This window comes from Topomyia yanbarensis, chromosome 2, assembly GCF_030247195.1.
Source record: "Topomyia yanbarensis strain Yona2022 chromosome 2, ASM3024719v1, whole genome shotgun sequence".
Classification (NCBI taxonomy): domain Eukaryota; kingdom Metazoa; phylum Arthropoda; class Insecta; order Diptera; family Culicidae; genus Topomyia; species Topomyia yanbarensis.
Window position 1 is genome coordinate 456,169,098 of NC_080671.1, and position 20,618 is coordinate 456,189,715.

Here is a 20,618-nt window from a genome sequence, read left to right on the forward strand (position 1 = left end):
TATAGTATCGGTGAGTGCCGACAAGTGGGATCCCGTGGCGGTTCCCTGCCTGAAGGCGAATTACCTGCAAGAAAGTATGCTGATAGGATGAAAATCACAAGCCTTCCGTTTCCCGGTGCATCTTTTTGGGATGGGGATGCTTAGAGCTTCTTTCCATTTGCTTGACAAGGTGCCGTTGCTCCATATTTGGATAAAGATGTCTAATAGGCACCTTTTGCCAATAGGCGGGAGATGTCGCAGGAGTAACTGATATTATCTGTTCCAGAGGATTTGCCCTTTCCAGCGACGATTGCGAAGGACAGCTCCTATCCTGTGGGAAAGTAAGCCAGGGGGGTTTCTAGTGCTGTCCTTCTGCTGATAAAGGAGGGGGAGGGCAGAGTCCGCTGATAGGGATGCAAAATGTTGGCCGAGGTTTTCCGCTATCTCCAAGGGGTCGGATGTGGGTGTGTCATTGACTTCTATGATAAAGCCTTTCTGTCTCCTTTTACCGTTTAAGGCGTTTACTTTCCTCCAAAGTTCGGATGTGCTGTTATTCGAGGAGATTCCGTCTAGGGAGTTTTTCCAGCTGGTGAAATTGACTTTTTGAATCGCGGCTCTTGCGGTGTTCTTTTTTAGTCGGAATTCGTTACCTTTTGCCTCCCTGTTTGGATCATCCGGTGTAGTCTTAAGGAGAGAGCGGAGAGCTTTCCTTCGCTCCCTGATAGCGGTGGCCACCTCCGGGTTCCACCAGTGCACCGCCCTGCGAGGGGGCTTGCCGCTGGATTGCGGCATGCTTTTCGCTGCTGATCGAGAGATTATTTCCTCAAATTCGCCTACTGTGTACTGCAGCTTGGGGTCTACGAGGTCTTCGACTGACTGAAAGTTTTCCAGTTTGCCTGGTCAGTCAGCCATCGTCGTCGACGAGTGGTTTGTGGGGTTAACGGTTGTACGTCAGTTGTATTGGTAGGTGGTCGCGCATGACCGGGGAGGGTCCAGGGTGTCCCACTCCGAAGTGCTGGAAGGGTTGCTCGGTGCGCTTGCTGGAAGTAAATCGGAGCAGTATGTCTGTTGGGGATGGTGGTAAGGAATATTTAGACTTACCCGGAGGAAGTCGATTGACGGGTCGTGGTGGGCTGTTTGAGGTTCTCGATTTTGCAATGCCGTTTCACTAGTTGGGGTCGCAGAGATCAGTCCGTCCCGTGTAATAATGAGTTTGCGCAACGGGCATCGCGATTTGCTTCTTTTTTTGATTACTCCCCACTCCGACCGGGACTACCGGTTTCGATTGTTTGGAGGCTGAGAGTGAGGCCTGGTGATCAGTTGTATGTTTCATGTTTTGGCTGCCTGAACATTTCTTGTCGTTGCCTGTTGTTGGGGAGTTTTGGTCTGTTGAGGATTTCCCGTTTTGTAACCGCTTTGTCCCCTTTTATAATAACTGGTGTACGATAAGAACTAACACAGCTACTCAACCGACCACTACTGTGGTTAGAACCGAACTAATTTAATTTCTTCATTGTATATGAATATGCTATTCTAATAATCAACTGATACTGTCTGCCAATTTTTAGCCGGAATGCTAACGATATGACTATCAAGAATTTGTCAGACAGCTAGTACAATTCAACACCGGTTAGGCCTTACCAAGTAGTAACGCGAGTGGCGTCATGAAAACTGTCGAAAAAGAGTAGATAACGGCTTGGAGCATCTTCTGAAGTTGTTTCACACGTAGGTACGAATCAAGGAAACATGTCTTGGATCCACTATCGAACCTAGTTTACATAACTAGAATCACTGTTGTCCATTTCCTCGCTTGTTGAGACATTCGGTTTAGTAATCCATCCAAATGGCTACCGATAACACTGCTTAGTTTCGATAGACCAACCCCAGCTAATTGACTGACGGTTTGCGTAACGGTGGTGGTGATAGATACTTAATGACCATAATGTACTATTAAGTGATCCTTACGCGAGCAGCAAATGTGTCATTACTAAGTAATGACATTTCTGAATTTATCTTCAAAACTCCATTTGAAATTGACGAATAGTTTTATTTAAAAATCATAGCGAAATTGATCTGCTCACTGGTAGTTAAGATACTGTTCCCATCGGATCTTTTGACCCGTCACCGGTGCGAGAGATTTGTCCTCCGAACCGATCATCTCAGCTAGTTCCTTCACCGGATAGATCTTCGATTGTCGCGAGTTCGGATTAATAGCATAGTTGAGGTACAGCGTCGATAGTTTGATATTGGCGTACTTCGATCGGGTCAAAAACCGGTCCACGGTTGCTTTTAGTGTGGTGTACATGTTCCGCAGCTCACTGGAGAGAAGTTTCGTGGCTGTGAAAAAGGAACAAACATATTTGAATGGTCTCACTCGTTTACTGCTAGTTGTGAATAGTCAACTTACTTTTGCTATCGTATTGGTTCAGATCGAACATATAGCTGTAGTAATTCAACTGAAGGTACAGGTCCGATTCGGAGTACTGCTGAACTAGCAAACCTTTCTGGCAGTGCAGACAATGCGGGTTGTTTTTAGTGGCCACCTGAAATGGGAGGGTTCCGAATGAAGTGCCGTCATCTGAGTTGTTTGATTTTAATTATTACATGTGAGAACAGTCTCGTGTTTTGATTACAGAGAGGATTATCGCAAACCATCCATCGCTGGTAGAATCGCTTAACATCACCCCGGATGGCCAAGGTTAGTTCGTTCACAATTGCCGGTAGATATTGCTGCGGGAGCACGGTGCAGCTCTCGTTGCTGCACTTTTCGAACACGGACTTGGATCGTCCACTATCGCGGCGGAACCCGCTGGCTACGGGATTCTTTGTACTGCATGTGACACAACTGAAGTCGAACCGATGGCAGAGCCGATACTTTTGAGTAATGGACTTTTGTATGGCTTCGCCGTCCGCGTGTTCCCTGTCACCTTCTCTTGAAATGCCCAAGCTTTGAAATCGTTTAGGGTCCAACCCGAGACAAAGTGCCAACCGACATGCATCCGTACCTTCCAGTGGTTCACAGATACGGAAAACAACCGGAAATACCTGCTGGGAAAGGTAGTACTCAACATCCGGTTTCAGTTTTTCCTTGTTCGCAGGATCCTTCAGTTCGTCTATGTGGTAGGCTCTTTTCATGGCCGCAGCCGAAGTTCCGTCCTCGCAAATTATGTATCCAACAACATCGCCTCGTTTGAAGTTTCTGTTACGCGTTTTGTTCATCCGAGTTGCTACTGACACGTGAGGCAACTGTGCCGCGTCCGAATACTCATTCAAAGGTCTTGTTATCTGCTTTGTTATTTCCAACAGGGAAGGATACGTGGTTCCACTCAACAGATCTTCCTTCACTTTCTCTAGTTTCAAATGAATGTTCTCAATGCGTTCATCCATCGGTTTGTCGGAGAGGATCTCGTTTACAATGAAATTACCAGCGATCACGGCTAGTTTTGACCAATCCCGACGAACAATATCCAAACCTTTTAGCTCCTGGGTGCATTTGAAATCCTCTCCTACTTTGGTGATCGATACGGCTGCATACTTTTTCTTCTTCAGCAGCAGTAGATATTTGTAGATTCCGTCCACGTCCAGTTCTAGACACTTGTACGTTTTGTTTACTATCTGCTTGATGTTGGAACCGATCTTGAACACCTGATCGTAGTCGATGCTGTTGGTGTTGATCATGATACTGTCCGTGTCGCCGTAGATTACCTGTAATAAAAAATAACGTGATTCTCGAACATAGCTTCGCTCATAAAATGGTTATATACCTGATAGTTCATCTTTTCTACGATGCTTTTGGTGTTCATCAAAATCTCCCGACCTTTCAGCGTGATCAGCGCTGCCATGTGCTGCGCATAGAACCTCGATCGCGTGTAACCCAAACACCCGTACAACGAATTAGCCGTCAACTTAAGTGCCATCTGGCGGATATTGTACTGCATCTTCAGTTCCGGTTCCAGCCCGGATGCTTTCATCAGTTGCTTGACCGCCTTACGACTTTCGACCAATTTGCGAATCTGTCGCGGCAAAATGCCCATTTCATCTGTTTGTATAATTGCGGCTGCACCTTCATCTTCCTCCCCGGGCGCTGGTGGAAGTACCGTGGTGAAGCAGATGTTGTACTCCTGGATGATGCTCGGGTAGAGTGAATTGAAATCCATCAGCAGAATAAATTTGTCGTAGAAACCCTTGATCGGTTCCAGCACCAATCCGCCGGAGTATGCGGCCTTGCTCTTCGGTTTGCGGCGATCCGCCGCCGTTTCGGGGGCCTCCTGCGAGTGACCTGTTGGTAAGAATGGAGGGGGATGCTTAACTTTGCTATTTTAGAAACTAAGGACGAATGACCCTTAGAGGTTAAAGCCCCAATAAACAATACAATATATTTTAAAAGCTGGCGCTACACGCTACTTGTAATGGATGTTTTGAAGGATATATAGGAAAATATGCCCATTTTGGCCATATTAGGGAAGTGGCGTCCCTAATTTGTAATTTCGTCGGCAAACAATTGATGAACTGCGTATAAATTGGTATTAATATCTATGCTCAAAGAACCTGTGTTTTCTTCAGTCTTGATGTGTCTCCAACGACGGTCATGCCTTCTTTAATCCCAGAAGCCTTCTTCGAGCAGCCAACACCCTAGAGGTCGCTCAACTGAACATCCACGCTAGAGCGCTGTCTCCAGCGGAATTGGGCTGTGCCTTCCCGCAACATGCGTCTCACCATCCTTCACGGGATCAACCGCATACAAACCCAAGACTGGCGTACTTCGCATCGATGAATCTCGGTATTCCGACAGTGTTCCAGGTCAGTAATCAACACGGATACGACTTGATCACCCGCAACAAAGTGAAGCCAGATTGCTGCGCGAGAAGCGGATTCAAGGACTTGCCGCTATTCTATGCTACGTCTACGCAAATGTGCAGGTTCATAAGCGAAGGGAACATGTTAAGACTTAACATGATAACGTGTTAAGGCAATGGGATGTCAATAGCTTCGTTACAGACTATCGACTCTAAGGTCAGATGCAAGCCAATCGTCATCAGGATCAGAATGTTGCTCGTTGGTAGGAACGAAAACCAGAGTAGCGCCATTGAAATTCCTATCCACCGCGAGGTCCGAGCTGCAAATTGCTCGGACTCGGTATCTTATTGGAGGATATGATAATGGCATCACTGTCCATGGTTAGCAAGCGGTACTTCAGGACAGATTCCAAGGACCTGTTATGCTGGCTGTGATCCAATCACAGGCGATATAGGCCATGCGTTGCGTTTCACTTGAGTTAAATTTTAGAGCCGTCGGAAATTCTCTGAAGTCGTTGGATCCCGGCGAAGCAGAATGTTACCGATGAAAGGACGCAGTTGATACGGGTTCCTAATCTATCGCCGGACAGTCGCTGGTTCCGGAGATCAGAAGTTCTGGTACAAAATGAGTACGTCTGGCCTGCACCCCCTAGCTTCGGAAACCTACGACAACGGAGCACAGCAGTCGGCATTCCGGTACGACAACTTGCAACGCTCTACGAGACAAGAAACGACGTGTTTTTGGACAGCTGAGGCAACAAGAGCTGGCTGATGCGAAGAATTTCTTGTTCAGCCAAGCCCAATCTGAAGTCTATATCGATGAGATCGCCGTGCTCGCCGCAAGTTAGCCGGCATGATCTGAGTGGATGAAGATGATGAAGAACAACCCACAGTTCCTTCGTTGGTTCCGTTGTGCCTTCCTAGACGAGAATTGAGGCGCTTGTATCCGCGGTCGAACAAAAGCCTGTACGTTCGCCAAACGTGATGCTGTTGAACCCAGCATTCTTCCTCGTAAACACCGCATTACACAGCTGATCTTTGCCGACATTCACGAACGATTCAATCGCCAATACCGTGCAAAAATCATCAACGAATTTTTACAACGCTACCGTATTCCTCGTTTTAAAACCACCTACCATGCGATCCGAATAGAGTGACAGCGTTGCCAAAACGATCGAGCAAAGCCGCAACCTCCAACGTCCTCTTCCATATTCTCGTCTGGCCGCTTTCAGCCGTCCATTCACCTATATGGCGGTGGACCACTACGGTCCGATTCTAGTTCTCGGAAAAAAGTTGGAGGATTCAGGCCACTTGCCTAACCCCTCGCACCATCCACCTATAGATCACTCACACACTGGCTCTTAGCTAAGAGGGGAATACCTCTGTAGCTGTCAGCTACCTCAAGTACCAAGGTGGTTACCTTACCGTTCATGCTAGAGCCTTGTTGTCTCTTGCAGTTGCAGAAGCCGTCTCCACTCCACTCGGTCCATTACTGCTTGTCGCCAGCCTCGCAGTCTTCGAAGGGTCCGCACTTCGTCCTCTATCTGGTCGATCCACCGTGCTCGCTGTACACCCCGTCTTCTTGTTCCTGCAGGGTCACCCTCAAGAACCATCTTCACCGGGTCGTCGTCCGACATTCTTACGACGTGTCCAGCCCACCGCAAACGTCCTATTTTTGCGGTATGCGCGATGGATGGTTCTTCCAGCAGCCAATGCAACTCATGGTTCATTCGCCTGCGCCACGTTCCCTCTTCCATCTGCACGCCCCCGTAGATGGTACGCAACACCTTTCGTTCGAAAACTCCAAGGGCGCGTTGGTCCTCCACGAGCATAGTCCAGGTCTCGTGGCCGTAGAGGACCACCGGTCTAATTAGCGTGTTGTAGATAATCAACTTCAATTTTTTTCGACCGGAGCGTCCTCCGGAGTCAAAAGTAGGCACGATTTCCCGCCAAGATCCGTCTCTGAATTTCTCTACTGGTATCATTATCAGCGGTTACCAGTGAGCCCAAATACACGAATTCGTCGACCATCTCTATTTCGTCACCGTTAATCCGAACTCGGGATGGGAGGTCCACATTATCGTCTCTAGCACCTCTTCCTCTCATGTATTTTGTATCCGAAACGTTGATGGCAAGTCCAATCCTGCTGGCTTTATCCTTCAGTCTGATGTACGTTTTCAACATCGCCTCAAAGTTCCGTGCCATTAGGTCAATGTCGTCGGCGAAGCCAAGAAGCTGGACGGACTTCCTGAAGATCGTGCCACTCGTGTCTATCCCCGCTCTCCTTATTACACCTTCTAATGTAACGTTGAACAGCAGGCACGATAGACCATCACGTTGCCGTAACCCTCTTCGAGATTCAAAGGGACTCGAGAGTGTCCCTGATACTCGAACAACGCACATCACGCGATCCATCGTCGCTTTGACTAATCGTGTTAGCTTATCCCGAAAACCGTACTCGTGCATTATCCTCAAGTACCACCCAATGGACTTTAATCCACCGGACTCGCCTCGGGAACATCTATTCTGCAGAGTAAAGCTGACGTCGAGATTGTGGTAATCGTCTACACAAAGTTTGACGGAAACTGTAGGCCCTATCCTACCCTTAGAGTTATTGCTACGCAACAAGCTCCCGACAGGCTGGTACGACGCGCCACTGTACAGGCAGCAAGCGGCGGAATCTACGAGCGACCTGCAGTATCTTTAGCTATGCTCGAAGGAGGTACTGTATAAAACACGCTGACGGATAATCTTTCGCATTACGGGGAGTGTGTTGACTACGCCCCGCTCACCCACCCACACCTAATTAGGTATATTCAGTTTACCGTGTATCGCCTACTCAACCCGTTCAGGAGATCGGCACCAGTAGAAAAGGCTTACACATAAACAAAAAACGAAGACAGTTTGATACATCAAGTTGATACACTTGCGCGTACAACCGCCCAGTGCGCGTATGTCATGTCGAGCTACTAGTGAGTGACATAACCTTAAACTCAGACAAAAAAGGCAAATCAGTGGCACAGATCGGAAGAAAGCAGTGAACAAGATCTCGGAACAAGAGGGTGGCCAAACAAAAACACTGATCCTAGAGATGATCGACACCGAGTTCGAAACAGAACTAAGACGCATAAAGTTAGCAGGAGCCGACATGACCCATGACCGCATGACACCACGATCAAAAACATTATATTCATCAGGGGGGTCCCTTCGAAAGGAAATGTTACAAAACACGGAAACGGAGAAACGGATAGTGAAGATTCAGCGACTGAAGAGACGAGGTAGCAATTTTGAACTGCAGGACACCAGGAACATATAGATAACATTTGAATGACCACAGGTGCCCAAATCCGTGAAGGTTTTCGGCTGCAACTTTAGACATGAGCTGTACATCTTCCCAATAAGCCAATGCAAAAACTACTAAAAATTCGGGCATAAAGTCAAGTTCTGCACAGCCCGAGCAAGATGTGGCAAGTGTGGAGGCAACCACTCAACCGCGGATTGCAACACAGACGCTAAATGCCCGAACTGCAAGTCTTAATACCAAGCAAAGACCGGAAAGACAAGGACACATTCAAATACGGAAACAATGAGAGAGAGGATAAGTACTGTTTGTCCAGGTGGAAGCGCATTTTCCGAATTTCAAAATCGATTCAGCCTCCTGGAGGAGATTGGAAGAAGACGAAGGTTCATTCCCAAGGCTCGGAACAAACGACCATACATGGCCCTCCAGAGGATACGGATCCCAACGCAGACAAGCGAACTCAAGATCCGGGAAAACAAGCCGCAAAAGACTGGAACCAACCATACCCAGGGAAGCTGGAGCCCGAGGCAACTACATGGCACCCAGCAGAGTTTGCACGAAATGCCAAGAGAACCCATTCAGGGCAACCGATTTTGAACGGTTCATAGCATTGCTATGAGAATTCCGCACAAAAATGAACTCCAAACGCTGGGTAAGCGACCTTAAAAGCCTACAGCATACAACAGATGCAATTTGATCCGGACAGTTCTCACCTACTGGTCGAAATAGGTCAAGATATACAATCGATCATTGAAGGGCATCCGCACCCCGGAGAATCCGCGAGAACCACCACAGACTGCTTCAGTGGCGTGTAAAAAGCTGAAAATCATGCAGCATAACCCCCAAAGCATTCGCCCCACCGAAACACGCGAAGAGCTCAGTCACTTTCTCGTAGAAAATTCGGTAGCCGTGGCTCTGCTGCACTACATTTCGCCGAAGAAGAACGAATCCATCAGATTGGCACACTTTAGTATTTGTCAGACGAAATCAAAACTAGATTTCGCTTGAACGATTTCCGCTGACGATAATGGGTTTCGCTCCGATTCAAACCAAGCAAACTCATCCTCAGATTCGTTAAAGTTTGCGACGTCATCAACAATTGAACTCCTCTTACAGTGCTTCTTGACCCATTGAAGTACCCACCTTTTTCAGATGAGCAACGTTTCGTTCAAATGTTTTCCTCGACTCTGGATCTTCCACGATTGTCTTAGGTCCCGATCGGTTAACAACAGTATACTATACAGTATCGCCTGTTGTTATAGTTAACTCCTTAGCATGTCGTCAAATATCTTCTTTATTTTTTCCTTTTTATTTCAGAATATGATCTTGTTTGCGATAGTCAGAGCATGATGGAGCTGTTTCCATGTCCTCGAGAGCTGGTAATTTTGATCTGATAGTCCTCCCGTAACACAATTCCGTTGGAGTTTTGCCTATCGTCGAATGAGGTGTAGTGTAGTACATTATCAGGTAGTCATTCAAGTCGATTTTCCAGTCTCTGCCAAGCGCATTACTGATCTGTAGGCGCTTTAATAGCGATCGATTTTTTGCTTCGCGTGACGAAATGCGATTCATAATTTTGACCTCCTTGTATCGACCGAAGTAGTCTATTACAACTAATAACTATTCTCCAGATGGAAGTGGACCCATGAAATCAATTGCAACATCAATTCATGGTTTTGCAGGTAATTGACGTTTACTCATTGGAACTGGTTTGCTTGGGAGACCAATCAATTGGCATCCTTCACAATTCAACACGCACGCTTTCGCTTCTCGATCCATAGACGGCCACCATGCTCTATCCCTCAACCTTCTTTTCATCACCGATTTTCCAGGATGTCCTTCGTGTGCAAGCTGTAGCATTCGCTGTTGAAGTTTCTTGGGAACCACGAGATTATTTCCTCTTATCATAGTATCTTCCGGATCGTCACGAGATGCTGCTTCAATTTCCTCGATATCTATTGCCATCGATTTTTGAATAGCTAATACAAGGAAACTATTTTTAAAGCGCTCAGCCTGCTCCGGAATTACTAATCCAGATAATGAATCCGTCCCTTTCAATATTTGACAGTAAATTTAAATGATTGTAATCGTAAAACCCAGCGTTCGATTCGTGCGCATAGAGTAGATAATTGCAAATTCTTCGACGGCCCATACCAACATACTAATGCTTCTTTCTCTGATTGGCAGTATTTCTTTTCGGTGACATTTAAGCTCTTGCTAGCTAACATACGATATGATAATCATCATCGGTCTTACTTGAGAACTGCACTAAAACCGCTTCAAGGGCAGCAGGAGAAGCATCTGCAGTAACTCTAGTACGCAAAGTGTTGTCGAAGAAAGAAAGTGTTTTCGCATCGGTGATCATTTGCATTAATTTTTCAAAACAGTGTTGATGCTCTTTTGTCCAATTAAATGTTGTGTTGTTGCAAATCAGCTATCGCAAAGGTGCTGTAATCGTTCCGAGATCTGGAACAAACTTCCCCACATAATTTACAAGACCCAGAAAGCTTCTTACCTCTTCTGAAGTTATGGGTTCACGAAATTTACGCAATGCTTCAATTTTGTTATCCGAAGGGCGGATTCCTTCTGAAGATATTGAATGACCGATGAATTCAATCTTCTGAGTTTTAAAGATACACTTATCCTGGTTGAGCAGGATATTACAGCTTTTGAGAACTGCAAAAACTTTCTTTAAAGCCTCATCGTATTCTTCTTCATCCTTTTCGAAGACCACAATATCGTCAATATAAATAATAGTATTCTCACAACCACCCAAAATCTGTTCCATAATCTTCTGGAACATTTCAGCCGTCTATATGTAAATAAACCTTTATGACAGATAAAGGTGGTAATGTAAACGAGATCATTTTTCCAGCTCGACTTGATGAAACGCATCTTTTATATCCAGTCGGCTAAAAAACGTAGATGATTTGAGGCGCAGCAAAAAAATCTTCAAATGTTGGCATCATGTGATGTTCACGCTGGGTGGCTTGATTAGCACGCCGCATATCCACACATAAGTGGAGATCGCCGTTGTCTTTGATGTTTGTTACTTAAGGTTATACCCATGGTGCTGAACCACTTACAGATTGGATGATGTCATTCGCTGCGACAGTTTTTCTTCAATCCTTATAAGCAATGCTACCGGTGGACGCCTTACACGCTGCACAACCGGAGTTACTTCTTTTGTGATAGGAATTCTCATCTGAACGTTTTTCATTCTAGGAAATTTGAATGTGGTTTACTGTTTCTTGCGTCTCTACTCCAGTAGCTATCGACCCACCATTATCAGCTATTGCTTGAGCTTTACTTTTTATTGACTCAAATGAATGTACCATTCTTGTGACCTATTCCAGCGTGAGTGTCTCTTGTTGTAGCAGTTTTTCTTTCAGCTCAGTCGGTATGTAATATATAATTTTATCGATTATTCGAAAATCTCGACTTTCTGCTTGTGCCTTTCCAAAGTCGCATTTCTTAGCTTGTTCGGTGCAACGCATCAGGAACTTTACAAGCGGCTCACGTGGTGCATCCTGTGCCGAGTTCGGCGATAACTTGCAGAATTCATTACGCTCATACGAGTCATGTTGCTTAGGTGAAAAATGATTGTCTAGCTTTTTGATTGCTGTGTCGTACGGATCAACACCATTCTCCTTATCCTCCTCTACATCAGCACCCTCGATGGAATAGAACAAGCTTTGTAACTCAAATCCTCCTTTCGCTAACAAGATGTTTTTTAGTTTCGTATGATTTTTCTCTTCACTAGCCGCTGAAATCACCTCCTAGTTTCTTTTCCATCTCGTCTACTGCCTTCGTATCTGTGTTTCAGGTAAATGACTGAACTTAAAGGGGTTTATGTTCCAGCCTTCCATATTTCGAACAATAATAACTGAAATGAATGCCAATTAAAATTGTTGTCATGGTTACATAGGCTGTAGTGAAAATTAACGTTGTCATGGCAACATATGCAATGAAAATTTCACTATCACACTAAATTTAGATAATAAAAGTTCGAATTGAGATTTTCTGCGGAAAGCAGCGGCTCCACGCCTTTTTCATTTATTTATTTTATTCATACCTACTTGTAATCCGAATTCTCCTCGTTGCCAGATGCGGTAACCGATATGCGAGGTTTATTTGTACGTCTACTTCCTACAGCTATACAATTTTATTCTAAGCTTTATAATAACTAAGCCTACTATATATTCTTTTATACCCTAGTACATCCACGATCAACAGGAACAGTATAACAATTGACCATATACTAGCGAAAGAAGGTTTAGCATCCTGGAAAGTCACAGGAATTCGGGACCAATCACCTGTCAATCTTACTAGAAATTGAGAGATCTCGCTGGCACCAGGAGCAGTGAAACGGGTAAACAAAAACAAAACAACGGATCTGATCAATCAACTAAAACTGCAATATATCTACAACCCAGCGGAAATATAAATAATTTTTGAAGAGAGTATCAATGAAGCCAGCTTCTTTGTCAATGACAAAAAGGGAACTTTCTCAAGGGTTGGTGGCCTGAGAAAATAATCAGGCCTACAAGAACAAGCGAGAAATGTTGCAAAACTATAATCAACTCAAAACCATGACAAACCACATTAGGTTACAAGAAGTTGGAGCAATACTAGACGCTCATTAGCGAGCGAACTGTCATCATTAAGCATCTGGACATAGCGCTCACACAACCAGTAAATAGGAAACAACCCTAGAGGAGACGGAACAGTTTCTACAATACTACTACGATGACAAACTCAGAGCGATCTGAAAACCTTTACCGGAGACCCCAATTGCCTGGAATGGATAAGAAATGGCGCTACATGTCGAGGAAATACTAGGTACACCACAAAATAAAAGGGGAGCGGTACAAAAGGCCGAATCACAAAAGGCCGAATCCCAAAAAGCCGAAACACAAAAGGCCGAAGATGTTCTAACCTACCACAAAAGGCCGAAACACGAAAAGGCCGAATCACAGAAGGCCGAATCACAAAAGGCCGAATCAGATAAAACCGCAAGTCCAACAGGCATCAGAAATCGTATGATCTAATCTGTTGATGATACTGGTCTTCATGTTTTGATTCATATATGATTGCTAAGATGTAAGCTTTAACAGTAAACATTAATATTCCAAGAACGAATCCATAATCTCGAAAAAAAAAACGAAATAAATAAATGAGATGGTCAGAAAAAATGCACGATAATTTAACACATAATTATATTAAACCCTTTTTTGTTTCGAGGACAACAAAAGTGCTACACTCTTTACAAAATTTTCATCAGTGATATTTTCACATTTCAGACATATATCTCTTATTTTATCTCAACTATTTTGAGATCCTTGGGGAACGTTTCCCTAAAAAATTCGAACGCTCTTGCAATCCTCGAATGTGGGAGAAAGGAGAGCGCCTAAAAACGGTAATCGAAAATTACTAGTAATTTAATTATTAATTGTACTAACTTGTAGGTGTTTTACAGTCATATAAACATCCATATCACTGGAATACAGCATTTTCAACCCTCGACAATTCAGCTGTTTTAATAAGTTTTGTGAAAAATGGAAATAGCATAAATAACAATTTGCATCCGGAAAAATGTCCTTCATCACATTAATAACTGCTTTCTCAAAATCAGAGAGGATGAAGATTGGATGAAGCTCAATCTGTGCTTCCTGGCACACTTCCAACAGTGCCTCAAATGCGCATGCATATGTTTCTTGCGTCTTATTATTCAGTAGCATGAATACCAGCGGAACAACTGTTTCGTAGTCTTGATAAGACAACGACCCGTGGATGGAATACATTTGTGTGAATTCCAGAGGAACGGTCGCGAATGTGCCGTCAACGAGCCAATACCGGGAGTCAGCCAGTCGCTGAAGATTTGCTATAGTTGTGAATATCATAATGTGGCTGTTCTCGTTGCGAACGTATTTCTGCAAGAAAAGTTTTCCATTCAGCGTTTTCTTCAGTTCATCTGGAACGATGAATTCGCCGTTCTGGTTAATCACACGCAAATTGCTTCCACTTGTTTCCCTGTGTCTTCGAATCGCTATTTTCTGTGCTTTATTCGACACTCGGGTTTGTACGATCGGATCGTATTGGATGCAAACTTCACGGATTACTTTCGAAGGGACTTCTTTTGACTCGAGAGCTTTCCGTTTTAGCTCCGACTTGTACTCTTTCTCCATTCCGTCCAAAGGATTGACATCGTGATTGTGGAGTTCATTGTGGCCAATTAAACGTGGGCTCCATCTTGCAGTCGTGTAATTGCACGGCTTTTGCATACATGGTCCCTGTTTTTCGAATGCTGTCTAGTGGCGCAGTCCCAGTATAAGCGATCGTTTGCCTAATTAGAGAATATTGTAATAATTTATAATCTTATTTTTATAAGTTGGAATACCTTTTTGTTCATGTTGAAGAGAAACCCATTGACACTTAGCATCTGTTTTCCTTTTTGGGAAATAACCACTTTTAAATCTGGCACAATTTCTTCATCGGAAAATCCGGCGAATGCGTCATCTGTAGTACTCATTTTTTAAATGCTTGAAAAAGAGCGTGTGTATTGAACAAGAGCTGGAGTTGAATTGAATGTGATAAAACTTTGTTAGAAAAAACTAACAACTATGTAACTATGGCAACCGATCTTTAGCGACCTGAGAGCTGTAGTTGAAAAAAACACATTTTTAAAAAGCCTAGGTAATAAAAGATAGTTGCCACAACGATTTTTTCTGTTGTTACACTGCTCTAGCGCATGCGGCGAAGCCAGTGCGATGCGGCTTAGCCGCATAACCGAGGCCAAGGATCCGCCGGACGAGGTGGCCGCCGACCCGCCGTCGGAAGCGGCGGCCTCTCGCAAGCAAACCTGTGATCCACTCGTTTGCCCGGATTACTCAAACATAGGGGCTTAAATTAGTTTAAGTCCGACGGAGCGGAGCGATGTCGGACAGCACTTACCATGAAGCGATGTGGCGTAGCCACATTAGGCTTCGTGTTGTTTATTACAGTAAAGCGGCAAATATGCAACTAGAAAAGTGTCGTAAATATTCCAAACATTATTTTCCATTGAAAAAAATCAAGCTGAGAAACTTTCCAGTTCCAACCGCTCTACATATTTACCATTGTGAAAAGGTACATCGATATTTTGGAGACCCCGCTTTTTGGCAACTTCGTGGAATAACTTCATTGTGTTCTGTCACGAGTTGGTGGTTATGGAACTATATTAGGCTTAATACAAGCAGTAGCCTGTGGAACAACGACCAACTTGCCGTGTTTAACATTCTACATGACAGGTAGTATGGAAAGTTGCGCTCAAACTGATATTATTTACTATATCATCATTGAAAGTTTTCAGTTCCAACTGCTCTACATATTTGTCATTCTTTTTAGACCAGCCGGCCTAACGGCATTCGGCCTAATGACCCAGCACCTTGATATTCGTTGCATACTTACAGCGAGAAAGATGACGTAAATATGCTAAACATTATTTTCAATGGTTCAAAGTCAAATCAAATTCATTCAAAGGTTCTAATCAAATTGTTGAAAACTGATCGTTCGTTTAAATCTTGTTTTCAGTTCCAAAGACTTTATTTCTCACCCGGTTTGGTGCATTCGGCCTAGTGTGCCTCGTCCTAATCACTATTCGGCTATATATCCTTCCTCCGGATAACCCTTTGACTAATGACCCCCAGTATCGTTCTAATCTACTACAAAATGCCCGAAAAGACCTTATCAGAAAATATATAATGCAGATAGTGCATATTTTAACGAAAAATTGTCAATCAATGTTGAACAGATTTTTAGAAATTCCGCCATGTTAATTATTGTACTATATTTTCGGGTATTTTTCCTTCTTTTTAACATGAGCTGTTCTTTTGAATTTAATTTAATTTAATTAAATAAAAAATCAATTAAAGCAGTTTTCAGCTATCAATTCATGATATGATATGCACCAGCTCATCAATAACGCCATGGGTTACTACAATGACCTTAGCGATTTGATCTTGTGCTTCGGCCTTTTGTAATTCGGCCTTTTGTGATTCGGCCTTATGTGATTCGGCCTTTTGTGGTTTTCGGCCTTTAGTGATTTCGGCCTTTTGTGCTTCGGCCTTTTATGCTTCGGCCTTATGTGTTTCGGCCTTTCGTAGTACTCCCAATAAAAGAACGTCTACTCTGCTCCAGAAGAATACGGAATGTCTCAAGGCATCCTCAAAAACCTCAGACTAGACATGCTGTTAAAGGTATGTGAGGTTCTAAACTAATCTTTGTTTCCAAAGATATTCCTGACAGATGGAGAACCATCCAGATAAAACTAATACCCAAAAATAAGATATACTAAGTCCATGATCTAGCCCTACCATCGCCCTAATGAACGTTAACCTCAAGCTCATCAACTCGGTGATCAACAGTAGACTGAATGAGATAGCAGGAATAGGAAACCTGCACCCCACACGATCGTTCGGCTTCCGGAAACACTGCTCAGCTCAGAGCTGCGCCGACTACGTCATCAACAAAGTCAGTCCTAGTCATTCCAAAATCCCTTCAGATTCCAAATAAACTAAGCTCTTGGTTCCACGCATATCTCAGTGATCGATGAGTCATCCTCACGAAGCAAGGAGTGAGATTAGTGAGGACTTTTCCAAGGATGCCCACTATTTCCGACACTTTTCAATCTGCATCAGATCACTCTCGATGCATGTAAACTCGTCCGTGTAATGGTGATTGGCACCAGCCTAGAAGAAGCAACATAGCTCGAGAAGCTAGAACTCAGGATCAGCGTGTCCAAAAGAACAGCAGTGGCCTTCACAAGAAAAGACATCATCGGAATGAAAATCAAAATAGGGCAGAAAAGCGTAGATCTTAACAACACCCATACCCATCGTCACTTGGGTTTCAAAGTCGACAGAAGCTGTACGCACAGAAGGCACATTGAAGACGTCCGGGACAATGCAACAGCGAATCTAAAAATAATCAAGATGCTCAGGAAACGAAGCAGCAGCGCCAACCCCAACACTCTCATCAAGCTCGAAAACGCGGATTTTATCATTTACATTATACAATATACTAAATTATTTTATTTGGATCCAGTCTCGTTGTCTCCAAACAAATATCAAAAATGGCTTTAAATGGTGACATGCTCGTGTTTGAGCCCAGCGAAAACTAACCATCGGCTTCAAATGGGTAAGGCGATAATAAGAATAACGCGAAAATAGGCTTAAAACACTAAAATAGATTTCCAAAATGTCTGTTTCTCGTTTTGAAGTACATGTCGGATGTTGCATGGTTTGTCTTCAATATTCAACGAAGGTACCCCTAACGATCAAAGCAATCGTGCTGTCATTCAAAATAAATTTTCATCAGATTATTGCACGAAACAAAAGTGTTAAAACAAATCAAAGCAGACCCTGGCACAACGTAAGCGTACAAAACTATTGATTTTGAAGATATTCTAATATTTGGAAATATTTTCCTAGATATTTAGTGAAATAATTGCTCGTGCCCGACCCCAAACATCCCAAACTATACTACTCATCAGTAACTTACCCGGTCCCGCACGTGCCGCCTTGTCCGGCAAGATATAATCCTTTTCGCTGAACGCGTGCAGCAACAGAAATTCATTCCGCTCGGCCCGACCACCGTGCAGTGTTCGATTCATTAGATTTCCGGCAATCTGTGTAATCTGCAAAGCCAGCGGCAGTACGTTCAGCTCACACATCAATCGCATCGTGTAGAAGTTGTCCTGCATGGTCAGTCCGATCAGTTGTTTCAGATCGACCGAATTCTCAAACATTCCCGGTATGTCGTCCAGCAGAACGTCTTTCCGTTCACCGTCCTGGATCTTCAGTACCTCCGCGCAGAGTGTGTTCAGATCGTAGCTGCGTGATTTAATTAGTTCCTCCGCCGACGTCTTCACGTCGCAAATCATACGGCCAACGAAAAAATCGTCCACCCTCCGGCTGGAGGGTGACTTCATCTTTAATCGACCGATTCGAGACCACTGTTGAATCTTGATTGCCATCAACCTTTGACAGATGAGATCCAGCTGGAAATCGTACGCATCGTGCGTTACGATCAAATCCGGATCAACATTCCCGTATATCGAGAGGAACCAATTCAACAGAGTTCGTTCGTTTTCACACTTGGTCACCTTAGTGTTCATCTTCGGATCATTAGGATTGAAATCGTACGGCCAACTGGTGCTATTCGGTCGAGCGACTCCACAAAAGTGCCGGTTGAAGGGTGGATTCGGGGGAGGTTTGTTGAGTGGAAATCGATCATGAACCAGAACGGAAACCATTGATATTTCATTGGTACCCTTGTTCAGAATACTTCGCACATTAATGGCACAGATAACCAGCGGTGGAGGAGGTATAGCAGTGACAGACGAGTCTTGGACCACACTTACACATCCGATATCCGGTACAAGGAATTCTGCCTTGCAGTAACTTGATGAACTATTATTCTTTTTGAAGTTTTTCAACTCCATCCAGCAAGGGCCTTTCACTTTACGTTCCAGAAGGAACTGTTCAACGATGTTGGTGTTGGTGCCGAAAATATGAGCAATAGTGCGATATTTGCGATCCAAAGCCGGTGCCGGCAATTTAGCACTGTACCGAACCTCCAAATATTCGCTTTGGCTAGGCACCTGCAGTTCGCTCATTCCGCTCGTATATGCAAAGTTTTTCGTGACCACTTTTGTTTTATACTTCGTCACCTTCAACCTAGAACTAATGTCATTGCAGAATTCGTTGTACACGTCCAGCATGCTAACATCCTTCTCGGTGTCAGTTCCACTCCGAATGTCAAACTCTTTTTCGCGCGCTAACATGTACATACAACGGTCCACGTTCTGAACGTGAACACAAACCGATTGGAACTCGTTCGCTTTCCTTCCCGTAGCCATTTTACCGAAAATGTAAATCTCTCCCTGACATTTAGCAGGATCTGTCCAAGCATCCCAGAACCAGAATCGCATCGTTTCGCTACCCTCCTCAGTGGAAGCTGATGCATCCGGAACGCTTGAATCCATTTCGGCAATCATTTCGTCTTCCAGTTCTGTGGCGCAAATGTTCCCCCATCCGCTTAGAAGCTTTTCCGAACTCGACTCAACAACTTCTGGCTCTTCTTTTACCACAGAATCCATGGGGCGCCTCTGCGTGGGTTGAGTTTCAGCACACACCCCTGTCAGATCAAAATCATCATCTAGAAAATCTTCGTTCATCTGAGATAAATCCGTTTCCGCTGGCGGAAGTTCTGCTTTGATTTCAACTTTTGTTACGGGTTTTACTGGCGTACGAGTTGCCTCCTTAGGTGCTTCCTGTTTGGCAGGAGCAGGTTTAGGTTTTACTTTTTGTCGATTATCCGTGGAACTTTGCTTCATAACCCGATCCAGCATCTCCTCATCGCTGTCATGTTCCACCACTTTCTCCGTCTTTTTAATATTCTTGCTAAAATTCTCCATATACTTCCGCATTTCTTCTTCCTTGTCCACTGGCTTCGGCTTCGGAACCATTTTCATCGGCCGGATTTCTTTGATCTGCTCAGAAGCCGTTTCACCACCAGTCCCTTCGGATTTAATCTCACCCAAAATATCCGCCAGTACATCATCATCCGAAATTTTCACCTTCGATTCTCGTTCCTTGTTGAAATAGTTCTTGAGCGATTTTCGGCCGGCCACCGGAGCGGAATCTTCCCGCGCTCGTTTCTTGCCCTTTTTGCCTTTCTCTTTAGTCCGACTGGAACTCTCTGCCTCAAGTTCATCCTCGTCAAATACTTCGCGACCATTCTCCACGTATCCGTAACCGGATCCATCTGAAACAGAAGACGTGGTCTCAAGCATCAAACAAGTACCGAATAATCCTCACCATCATCGACGATATCATCCCGCGCCCGTTCGTTCACAATCCTCGCGTACTCATTCTCGTCCACCTCGTCGTAGACGTTCTTGACATCACCCACCTCATACTTGTTTTTGACGCCGGAGGCCTTCAGGTTTTTGAGCCGCTCCAAGGCTGCAAAGCGACCATGTTTATCGATCCGGCGGCGTTTACTCCGCTGGTCGGCACCTGCGACGGAAGGGTTCATGACAATTATTAAACCCCCTTCACATTTTTACGAGCTTCATAGAATTATACTTACTGGGTGATTCGCTCATCGTTATAACTTAGAAATGTTTTTTTTTACAACTTTAATATTCAATTATCAGTAAAATAAGTTTTAAAATAGATGTACATAAAACAGCATCGAATGCAATTCATGAACGATCGAGCGACTGCGACTGACGTATATTTTGTTTTGGCGCCAAACACGCACACATTTATACATTTTCAATCATAACTGCAGAAAGCGCCATCTACACCTCAGTTTGATAACGTTACAGTTTTCATTAAAATATAAAAAGATTTAAATTGAATTATGAAACTTATTTGAAAATACGGAATAAATGAATTGTATACAACTTTCATAAGACTGCAAGGTTTCAGCTTGACTATTACTAATTTCGTACATTTTTTAATTAATTTTACTGGCGTATTCTACTATTACCT

The 20,618-nt window shown here is 44.1% G+C and overlaps 1 protein-coding gene across 1 annotated transcript; it reads right to left on the minus strand.

Annotated features, from left to right (window-relative positions):
- Window positions 1-2,005: 2,005 nt before the first annotated feature.
- LOC131685871 (DNA polymerase alpha catalytic subunit-like) lies at window positions 2,006-20,346 on the minus strand. The gene is made up of 7 exons (XM_058969879.1): window positions 20,212-20,346; window positions 19,938-20,138; window positions 17,617-19,884; window positions 3,744-4,258; window positions 2,584-3,684; window positions 2,387-2,522; window positions 2,006-2,316 (listed from the first exon to the last, which is right to left on the minus strand). Exons 1-7 carry the CDS (start codon window positions 20,225-20,227, stop codon window positions 2,057-2,059), a joined length of 4,497 nt encoding a protein of 1,498 aa, XP_058825862.1. The 5' UTR covers window positions 20,228-20,346; the 3' UTR covers window positions 2,006-2,056.
- Between the last annotated feature and the right edge of the window lie 272 nt (window positions 20,347-20,618).

What these genes read in the sequence shown, in the direction of transcription:
- LOC131685871 (XM_058969879.1), bottom strand. An exon ending in GGCGGCACGTGCGGGACCGG is followed by an intron (nt 4,259 to 17,616) that starts GTAAGTTACTGA and finishes TCTTACCAACAG; the next exon opens with GTCACTCGCAGGAGGCCCCC. An exon ending in TAGAAAAGATGAACTATCAG is followed by an intron (nt 3,685 to 3,743) that starts GTATATAACCAT and finishes TTTTTATTACAG; the next exon opens with GTAATCTACGGCGACACGGA.